This window comes from Agelaius tricolor, unplaced genomic scaffold, assembly GCF_023055355.1.
Source record: "Agelaius tricolor isolate 1412-34295 unplaced genomic scaffold, bAgeTri1.0.p SCAF_36, whole genome shotgun sequence".
Taxonomy (NCBI): Eukaryota; Metazoa; Chordata; class Aves; order Passeriformes; family Icteridae; genus Agelaius; species Agelaius tricolor.
This window is the reverse complement of record NW_027269296.1, coordinates 1,769,420-1,779,986: the sequence shown is the minus strand read 5'-3', so window position 1 is coordinate 1,779,986 and position 10,567 is coordinate 1,769,420. Positions and strand designations below refer to the sequence as shown.

The following is a 10,567-nucleotide window of genomic DNA, read 5'->3' as shown; positions in this document are numbered from 1 at the left end:
TTGGGTGTTCCAGGAAACTGGGTGAGATAAGAGCTTGACGAGGCTTTAATTGTGCTGCTGGAACAGGATTAGGATTTGGGCTTCCACCGAATCTCAGGCTTTTCCTAAACTGGACGTTGCTGCTGCCGGGGGAAGGTTCCTCCCTGGACCGGGGGTTTAGGGCAGGACATTCTGATTTCCTGCTCATTCTGAAAAAGGAAGAGATCCCCTGCTACTCCACGGGTTTGTACTCAGAGATTTGGGGTTGTGCTGGGACACAGAGGTGGAGCTCAAACCCTGCGTGATTCAGCTCTCCTGGTTTGGTCCTTGGCAAAGCTGAGGACAGGAACGATGATACAAATGAAGAAAACCCAAATCCAAGCTGGCAGTGATGACATGAAAATTGAAATCTCATTCCTAATTCATTTCTAGGCTTTGAACAGTTCCTTCAGTTGTTCTAGTATAGGCTCTTGAGTTTTCCTTGGCAAAAAATATCCCTGGATAATTAAAGTTAGAAGATGCACCCATCACTGAAGGCTGTGATTCATGAGGAATATTTATTTTGAGGGGAACTGAAATCTTTTAATTGGCGCCACTGTTAATTGAACTATTATAATATATTACACTATACCATGATATATTATTATTGTTAATCCTATTTAGTTACCAAACCCAAACAGAAGTGCATGTTAATTTTTCTATGAGCAAGAAAGATGTAATTTTTTAGTGTGATTATTCTCTGAAGAGCAGACTCTCTGCACTGTGGCTGTGAGGAGCAGCTCCTTCACCTCCTTCACACAGCTGCCAAGCACATTCCCTCTGGATAAACTCTCCAAACTGCATCTCAAGTGGAACTTTCTCAGCTGAAATTAGCTCTAAAATTTAGAAACACAACCTAAAAAAAAAACAAACCCTCTCTGATGTCTGGGATTGTTTGGGATGCATTACTGTGCACAACAGGACAAAACCAACCCCACGGATGAGGAAACCAAAGTTTGTTCTGTGGCTGTTCCTGGATCCAGAGCACAGCAGTGAGCAGGAGGTGCTCTGAGGAAAGCACTTGTAGCATCTGTAAAAATTCTAATTAAGCTACTCCAGATAACACTGAAATTTCCCCCCCGTATTTTTTAAATTCTCTTGCCTGTTGCTGGCAGAAGGAGAACCCTCAAGCTCCTGTTGACATTGATACAAAGCCCCAGTGACAGGAGTGAAAGCACCACCCAGGCAAGTCAAACAGAACAAATACCTCCAGATAATTCTTTTCCAAGGGAAGCTTTCAGCTGATGAAATAATTTGGGCAGAAATGTGGGAAAAAAATATGTAGAATGTTGAGCAACAAGGTGTCCCTGCCCATGGTCTTTAAGGTCCTTTCCAGCCCAAACCATCCTGGGATTCTGTGATTCTGTGTTAAATTAAAAAAGCTGCTACTTACTTGGCTTGACAGGCAAAAATAAACTTTAAAGGAATGAATTCAAGTGGTATTAAAACCTGATACTACAAATAAATGTTCTGGTTTATATATTAAACAATCTGACTGTTGAGTTGATTATATTCTTTATTTCTCAGTGGTAAGAGCTGTGAGAAACTGGGGTGAATTCCAGTTGTTTCATGTTCAAGAATTTAGAATCTCACAGAAGCAGAATGGGTCTCATGAAGATTTTAAGATCATGGCCTGGGTTGGAAAGGAAAATCTACAAAACTAATAAAATTTATGAAAAATGGGGAATTAAGCTGGAAAATAATATTATTACATATACATATATATATATAATATGAATGTATATAAATTGGAGATTAATAAATGTATATGAATTAGTGGGAGAGTGGTTCTAGTGATTAAAGGAAAGAGTCTTTGGATTTTTATGTTTAGATAAAGTCTTTAGTTAATTTTGCTACGCGGGGGAAAGAAAGATAAATTCTTTCAAGGTGGAATGTCTGAAGTTAAGGGAAGGCCAAAAAGGCCGCAAAGAACTCAGTTAAGGAAGAACGGTTTCCATGGGAAAATAAATATTTATGAAAAATAACTAGGGCGTCAAAATCACAGAAAAGACCCTGGTGGTAAGAAGAGGAAGGAGAAAGATACGAAACTTCGAGGGAGAGAAGGTGAGAGGTTCAGGTTTCGTTTTCAGCCATGCTTTCTTCAGAAGATAACAGATACCAACAGAGAAAAGAGGATGTCACATCTCCTTTGGAGGATGCTGCAAGAGAAAGGAGAAGGATTTGGGTCATCGAGGCCCCTGCTATGGACAAAGGTGTGAAAAGGAGGCATCTGGGGCATCCCATCGCATCCCCTCGCGGGCAGTTTGTGGCTGCTGGGGCCGAGGCAGGCGCAGGGCTGCGGCTGCAATCGCTGCGTTGCCCCTTTAATTGTGTCCCCAGCCCTCGGGCGTCTCTGTCCAACGCCCACGTCAGCAAATACCTTTTGTTTCTGTGCCGTTCGGGCTCGCAGGGCTCGGGGCTGCGGGAGCAGCGGCGCCTGGAGGCACGGCGAGCCCCGAGGCGGGGCCGGGGATCCCGCAGCCACCGCCCGCTCCCCCCGGCTCGGCGGCAGCCGCCCGCAGCTCCCCGCCGGTGAGTGGCGGCTCCCGCACGCCGGTAGGCCGGGCAGGGCGCTGGGTTTGGGGCGGAACGGGCCCCGCAGCCAGCCCGGCTCGCGAGGAGGGCGGCGAGGAGGGCGCGGGGCTCCGCAGCGGCCACGGGCGCTTCGGTGCCGATCGGAGCCGCCCGGAGCCGCCCGGGGCCGCCCGGAGCCGCTCGGTGCCGGCGCTGCCGCGTCCCCGGCGGGCGCCATTTGCAGCCCCGGGCGCGGACACAAAGGGGCTGCGCGGGGCGGGCGGGGGCGCTGCCGGCGGAAGGGGCTGCGGGCGGCGGGCCGGGAGCGGCACCGGGCGCTGGGCACCGGGCACCGGGCGGGGGGGACACACGGGGGGCTCTGGCGGAGCCGCGGCTCCGTTCCCGCGGGCGGCGCGCCCGGCCCTGGGCGGTCCGTGCGGGCGGAAGGCAGCGCAGCCCGGCCGGGGCTGGCGGGCGCTGCGGTCCCCGAGGCGGGAGCGGGACCGGGCGGCTCCGGCACCGTCGGGCGTCCCGGGCCGCCGGGTGCCGGCCGGGCGGGTGAGTGACGGCGGCCGCGGCCAATGTCGGGGGGGCCGGGGCGCTGCCGCCGAGCGTCGCTCCCGGAGCTTTCGGCGGCGGCGGCGGCGCGGCCCGGGCGGAGCGGGGCGAGGCGGAAGCGCCGGTTCGAGGCTCGGCCGCGGTCGCAGCCGCAGCTGCTCTTGGCTCCTGGTCTTCCCGGAGCTGCCTGAAGGCTGCGCAGCTCCAGCGGGCGGCACGGCTCCAGCCCCGCATCCAGCCCCGCATCCTGGGCATGGGGATGCTCCCGGCTGGAGCACACCCGTCTGTGCCAAATAACGCGGGCTTGGCTTTGTCATCCCTCTTGTCCTGTTGGAAAATGAATCCATGGTTGAGCATATCGTGGTTTAAATCTATTTGTAGATTTCAAGAAATGAGATTATTTTTAAAGATAGCCGTAAAATTGTGTCTGACATTTTTGGCTGAGTTACACAGCATTGAAGTCAAGAGTGTAATCATTTTCTTCATTTTTTTTAGAGCAACGTTTCATTTCACCTTTTCTGGGATGGAGATTTCTTCTCATCAGTTTCACCTCTTGCAGCAACTAAATGAGCAGCGCAGGCAGGACTTGTTCTGTGACTGCAACATCCTGGTGGAGGGCAAGGTCTTCAAAGCCCATCGCAATGTGCTGTTTGCCAGCAGTGGCTACTTCAAAATGCTCCTTTCACAGAGCTCGAAGGAGACGAGTCAGTCCACCACAGCCACTTTCCAGGCCTTTTCTCCTGACACCTTCACAGTTATCCTGGATTTTGTGTATTCAGGCAAACTGTCCCTCACTGGTCAGAATGTGATCGAAGTCATGTCAGCCGCCAGCTATCTGCAGATGACCGATGTGATCAGCGTGTGTAAAACCTTCATCAAGTCGTCGCTGGACATCAGTGAGAAGGAGAAGGATCGCTACTTCAGCCTGTCAGACAAAGATGTGAGCTCCAACGGCGTGGAGCGATCCTGTGTGTACAGCGGAGGGTGGAGGGCAGAGAGCAGCCCCCCACATCCCCACTCCAGCCCAGACCCTGGGACTTGCATGATGGGCGGCAACGCTTGGAGCAATTTCAACTATTACCCCAGCTCTCAAAGAAATGCCCAGCAGCAGCAGCAGCAGCAGCAGCAGCTGTCCAAACACGAGCAGCGGCAGGATTCCATCAAGAAATCCCGGCACCTGGGGCTGCAGCAGCCTTCAGACATCCCCCACTATAAATCGAGCAAGCTGGAGGACAGGGCCGCCGAGCCCGCCGGCCACGCCGCGCCGCCCGAGGAGCAAGTTCACATTGACACCGAGGTGGAAGCTCCTCCCCACGTGGGTTACCAGTTCAGCCAGGGCGCTGAGGTGATGCCCAGGGCCTTGGCTGTGTCGCAGCAGGAGCACGAGTCACCCCGCTCCTCCAGCAAGTCCAAGTCCTCCAAAGCTGAGGAGCAGTACGGGAGCATGCCCTCCATCCTGGGAGTCATGGGCAACTGGGCTGAAGGTGAGTGGGGCTTGGACACCTGTGAATCCTCTCTCTTCTGGCTCTGAGAAAATAGGCCTTGCTCAATAGGAAAGCACAATTGCCAAAAAGACAGGTGTATTGTCCAGAAATGTACGTTTGGAAAGTTTAACTCGTGATCTTGAAATAATTTTGAGTTCTTGAAGTAGCTGGGGTATTAAATTTAAAAATAAATATAAGTTGGGATATTTTTAAGCTCATTTTCACGAAATCACAGAATAGTTTGGGTTGGAAAGGACCTTAAAAGCTCATTTTGCTTCACTCCCTGCCATGGGCAGGGGCACCTCCCACTATCCCAGGTTGCTTCAAGCCCTGTCCAGGCTGGCTTTGCCAGGTCTGTGTTAATGGTCCACTCCTCCTTTGTTGCACTGCTGTGTAATCTACAGGCAAACACAAAACCTTTGTGCTCCAACAATCCATGAATATTATTTTAATAAAAGCGATGTGCTATTCTTCTCATAAAACACTTTTCCCTAGAGCATTGCACGACACAATTTTGACTTTTTTTAATCCCGTTATTTTCTGACAGATGACCTGGCCAGGATGAGGTTCAAGTGTCCGTTCTGCAGCCACGTGGTGAAGAGAAAAGCTGACCTGAAGCGTCACCTTCGCTGTCACACGGGAGAGCGGCCGTACCCCTGCGAGGCGTGTGGGAAGAGATTCAGCAGGCTGGATCACCTCAGCAGCCATTTTCGAACTGTGAGTATTTTTAGCAAGTGCATGATTTATTTAACGTGTAAATCTAGCTAATTAAACACAGTGTGAGTGTATCTGGTCGATCTAATGACTCCCGTAAAGAAGAGGGGAATAGAAAATTAATTTTGTTTGGTTGCAGTCGAATTGAAGGATAATTTGCAGGAAAGGGGAGGAATTTGTTGGTTAATTGATGGCTTGCAGAGGTTCTGCTCTCTGCAGCCTGTGAGAGCTCCAGTGGGCAATTACTGTGCCTGGGCTGGTGCAGTTCAGTGTTTGATGTCTCTCAAATTGAGGCAATGCTGTGTGTGGTATTTTCTGAGTCCCCTGTTGTTGGGAGGAAATGGTGAATCTGACTCCATGTTCTTAGAAGGCTAATTCATTATGATATGATATGATATGATATGATATAATGTTATACTAAACTATACTAAAGAATAGAGAAAGGATACAGACACAAGGCTAAAAGATAATAATGAAAAATTCATGACTCTCTCCTCAGAGTCTGACACAGCTGATGGTGATTGGTCATTCAGTCAAAACAATTCATATGAAACCAATCAAACCATGACCAGTTGGTAACAATGTCCAAACCACATTGCAAAGCAGCAAAACACAGGAGAAGCAGATCAGATAATTATTGTTTTCATTTTTCTCTGAGGCTTCTCAGTTTCCCAGGAGAAGAAATCCTGGTGAAGGGATTTTTCAGAAAATATGACAGTGACAGTCTGTCACTATAGAGAGCAACACAGCATAAAGCACCAAGACTCCATCAGAAGGGTGCATAAGAGAGATTTTTTATAGCAACACATTGCCTTTATAGTTTTTCAAGATATTTACATTTACTTAACAGACACATTCACTGCCCATTGGTCATAAGAAAGAAACAAAGTTCTCCTATTGGAATATTACCAATATTGCCAGATGGGACGTGCCTGAGCTTTTCTGGCCCTTGGTGCTGAACCAAACAGCAGCACTGTGGTGTTTCACCCAGAGACACTTTTGGCTGGCTGGGTGTGTGGTGTTTCACCCCACAGACACTTTGGGCTGGCTGGGTGTGTGGTGTTTCACCCCACAGACACTTTTGGCTGGCTGGGTGTGTGGTGTTTCACCCCACAGACACTTTTGGCTGGCTGGGTGTGTGGTGTTTCACCCCACAGACACTTTTGGCTGGCTGGGTGCTGCAGCTGGGCACGTGGAGGCAAGTCCAGGCCTACAGGGGCTGCTCCTGGGGTTTCCCTCTGCCGGAGAAGCTTTAAGGCAATGGTGAAGGAAAGGAGTCGGTTCTGATGGAGGGTTTGGATCCAGAGCTTTATTCTGGCCCTCAGGCCTCTGAATGCAGCACCAGCTCCAACAGAACTCCCTGAGCCCGTGGTTGCTGCTCCTTTTAACTCCGGTGTGACCGTGTTCACAGGGGTCTGAGGATGAGGGAAGAGATGAGGATCTGACTCCATGTTTCAGAAGGCTGATTTATTATTTTATGATATATATTATATTAGAACTATACTAAACAAATAAAAGGAAGGATTTCATCAGAAGGCTGGCTAAGAATAGAAAAAGAAGGAATGATAACAAAAGCTTGTGGCTTGGACAGAGAGTCTGAGCCAGCTGGGCTGTGATTGGCCATTAATTAGAAACAACCACATGAGACCAATCCCAGATGCCCCTGTTGCATTCCACAGCAGCAGATAACCATTGGTTACATTTTGTTCCTGAGGCTTCTCAGGAGGAACAATCCTAAGGAAAGGATTTTTCATAAAAGATGTCTGTGACACCCCAGGGGAGAGGGGCAGGGAAGGGGCAGGGAGCCACCAAGTGGGTACAGGAGGGGAGGGACAAAGGGACAAAGGACACCTGGATGGCCCAGTGCCCCCCCAGGGGTAGAGGGCATCCTTTGAGCCTGCCAATCACTGGAGATTGACAGACAGTACTGAGCAAGGGGCAAGGGAAGGGAAGGGAGAGGTGATGGACACACCCTGCAGGAAATCATCACGGGAGGAGCCGAGTTTCCGAGGTAAACGTTGAAATCCCAACCCAACCGTTGAAATCCCAAGCCAACCGTTGAAATCCCAACCCAACCGTTGAAATCCCAAGCCAACCGTTGAAATCCCAACCCAACTGTTGAAATCCCAACCCAACCGCATCCCTTGTGCTTTGCCCAGATCCACCAGGCGTGCAAGCCCATCTGCAGGAAGTGCAAGCGGCACGTGACGGAGCTGACGGGCCAGGTGGTGCAGGAGGGCACGCGGCGCTACAGACTGTGCAACGAGTGCCTGGCAGAGGCCGGCATCGACAGCATCCGCATTGACTTGGAGGCCGAGGCACCTCTGGAGTTCCCCCAGGACGGGGACAAGGACTCCAGGTGGCACTACGGGGAGGACAACAGGTCTGACGTGGAGATCGTGGAGGACGGCTCCAACGACTTGGTCATCCAGCAGGTGGATGACAGCGAGGATGAAGCGGAGGAGAAGGAAGTGAAACCAAACATTAGGTAGTTGGAAGACGAGGATTGGGAGTTTTGTGGAAGAGGGAGGAGGATGTACTGTGAGCAAATGCCCTCTGCCAGCTGATCCTACAGGGACACGTGGTTGAACAGGTCCAGACTTGCATGTATTTATGGACACGTCATTGAGGCCATGCTGGTTTGTTAGCAGAACCCCTGTGTGTTGTTTGGTTAAAAAAGATCCATCCTGAAATTATGGATAAACAAGGAAACTGCAGAATTAAGTGGATAATTTTTATAGCAGAACCCCCATGTGTTGCTTGGTTAAAAAAGATCCATCCTGAAATTATGGATAAACAAGGAAACTGCAGAATTAAGTGGATAATTTTTATAGCAGAACCCCCATGTGTTGTTTGGTTAAAAAGATCCATCCTAAAATTATGGATAAACAAGGAAACTGCAGAATTAGTGGATAATTTTTATAGCAGAACCCCCATGCGTTGTTTGGTTAAAAAGATCCATCCTAAAATTATGGATAAACAAGGAAACTGCAGAATTATGTGAATAATAAGTTTTATAGCAGGCAATGGGGCACATCTCAAAGCCTCTTGCAAGGAGGTTTAAATACTTTTAAAAAGTCACAGATTATTGTAAATTGCCCATTTTTTACACTTGCAGAGAGATGGGGTTTATATCACTGGGCTATAAACAAAGTATAAAACCCCCACACCAACCTCTCTTGAGTGTTCAGAAGTGAAGAGAATTATCCATGAAATGTCATGAAATCTTCTTGTTATGCTAAGGAAAACAGCAGCTAATTAAGAAAGAACATTTAAACGTTTGGGCACTTTTTTCTGGAAAAGGATTTCTGTAAAATTTATTAGGATGAGATGAATCTTTAGTAGATCATATGTTCAAGACTTATTTCTTTCAAAGAAAATAAGCACATAAATGCTTAACACATCAGAGACAAACTGATTAAAAATTTGGATCATTCATTGATGGCAGTAGATGTTTTAGTCTCAAAATTAGGATCTCAGACGGGGCTGTTTTAATAAGGACTATTAAAATACTCTTTTTTTATATTTGGAAACCTCTCAAAAGTGCCCAGACATGGTGGGATTGTGGGTGTGCAGGGCCAGGAGTTGGATTTGGATGATCCTTGTGGGTCCCCTCCAGCTCAGCATATTGAATTCTGTACACCTTTTCCAGTTTGTGCCAGTAAAACCAAGATTTACTGGAAGTTCCAGACACCATATTGTCTCATTTCACCCACAGTTAGGCTACAGAGATGAGTAATGATGAAGAAATTTGACTTCTCTAACAAAATAAGCTTGGTTTTGCTGCTTGGTGAGTTTTCCTTGCCCAGCACTGTCAAGAGGAGAGGAGCAGGAGATGCTCCTGGGGTGCTGCTGCTCTGCATTCCTTGGACACACCTGAGTGTTATTCCAGCTCTTGGGATCATGGAACTCAATGGCTGTAGACTTAGAAAATTATATTTTTTTTTCTTTTTTACAGCTTTGTAAGCATGTTTGGCTGAACCCTGGGGTTTCTTACACAACAATCCCACATACATATATATAAATATATATGTATATGTATATATACTATATAACCCTTCCCAGGGACAGCTAAAAAGTCACTATTTTCTTTTTAGTTGTGTAAAAACTGTATAACTTTCTTGTATCATCATGACCAGAGAGTGCAGAATTTTCATTCCAGGCTGCAGGTGACCAACAAATGACAACTTGAGAACTTCATGTTAAATTCAGTGTAAGCATTATGCACCCTCCTCTTCATGGGAAGCATCCCAAGGACACAAGAAACGGTGTTTTATTGTTCCTACAAAAATTATAATTTATTGGCTTAGGTTTGGGGAGGGGGTGACTTAAAAATCTTGGTGATGACCCAGATGAAAACATCTTAAAACAAGACTTACACTTGATTTTATGGGACACTTGGTCAGCAGCCCAAAAATGGACTTGATGTGAAAACAGACATTTAATTTCTTGGAGCTTTTAAACTCCTAAAATGCCTGTTATTAAATGGCTTAGAAATATTCCTGAGCAACCTGGACTAAATCAAATACACAGAACAAGAAATATTTCAAAGGATATGGAGTAACTTTGCTCAAATTTCATAGATGTTTCCCTTTGCCTTTCCATTAAACAGTTTGACAACAAATCCCAGGTATCAGTGCCTGCTGTCCCAGGGTAAAAACGTGGCTGGAACTGGGCTGGGTTTGTCTGGGGATGGATGAAGGGGAGGGGAAAATGAAGTGTTCTCTCCAGACCTGAATTCTTCACTGCCAGCTGCAAAGGTCACACTATTAAGTGTTTCTTAATAGTGGGGGTGTTTTTAGAAGCAAAGGGATTTTTGGATCAATACTCAATTTAATTAGAGGTCATAAATCTAACAATAGTGAGGAGCAGATGCTTCAGAATGAGATCTGAAGTGGCTCTAAATGGGCAAATGGAGCAATCTATCCACAGGAACACTTCTACTCTTTAAACACAGATTAATTGTTGATTTGCTGGGCAAATAAGGGCTTTTTTCTGGATTTATGTGTTGTTATTCTCATTAGTATAACTAGATATCTGTAGTAAGTTTTGAAGTATCATATTAAGCTTGGAGGTTTAGCTCAAGGCTGCGATTCCCACAGTCAATGCTGTTTTTCTGGTTTTTAAAAGTTACCCATTTTTACATTTGTTGTCTTGATTTTGGTCATTGTTTCCTTCCCTTTGTATTGCAAGACAAGATAAATGTTAAGTGCCTTCTGTTTTCCACGTCCTTCATTTCACACTCCTATATTTTCCTTGGGTTTTTTTTTCTCTAAATG

At 47.3% G+C, this 10,567-nt stretch overlaps 1 protein-coding gene and 1 long non-coding RNA gene across 4 annotated transcripts; one reads left to right on the top strand and one right to left on the bottom strand.

Moving 5' to 3' along the window:
• Positions 1-517: 517 nt before the first annotated feature.
• Positions 518-2,536, bottom strand: LOC139603065 (uncharacterized). Its single transcript, XR_011683556.1, has 2 exons — positions 2,399-2,536; positions 518-2,177 (listed from the first exon to the last, which is right to left on the bottom strand). It is a non-coding gene; the product is annotated as an uncharacterized lncRNA (long non-coding RNA).
• Positions 2,415-9,912, top strand: LOC139603056 (zinc finger and BTB domain-containing protein 8A-like). 3 transcript variants are annotated; one of them, XM_071453477.1, is made up of 4 exons: positions 2,415-2,550; positions 3,586-4,574; positions 5,122-5,291; positions 7,448-9,912. In XM_071453477.1, the coding sequence occupies exons 2-4, from the start codon at positions 3,614-3,616 to the stop codon at positions 7,778-7,780; spliced, it is 1,464 nt and encodes a 487-aa protein (XP_071309578.1). In that variant the 5' UTR covers positions 2,415-2,550; positions 3,586-3,613; the 3' UTR covers positions 7,781-9,912. The 3 variants fall into 3 exon arrangements, with proteins under 3 accessions (XP_071309578.1, XP_071309579.1, XP_071309580.1); XM_071453478.1 differs by having other exon boundaries at positions 2,433-2,574; XM_071453479.1 differs by lacking the exon at positions 2,415-2,550 and adding an exon at positions 2,902-3,090.
• Positions 9,913-10,567: the final 655 nt, after the last annotated feature.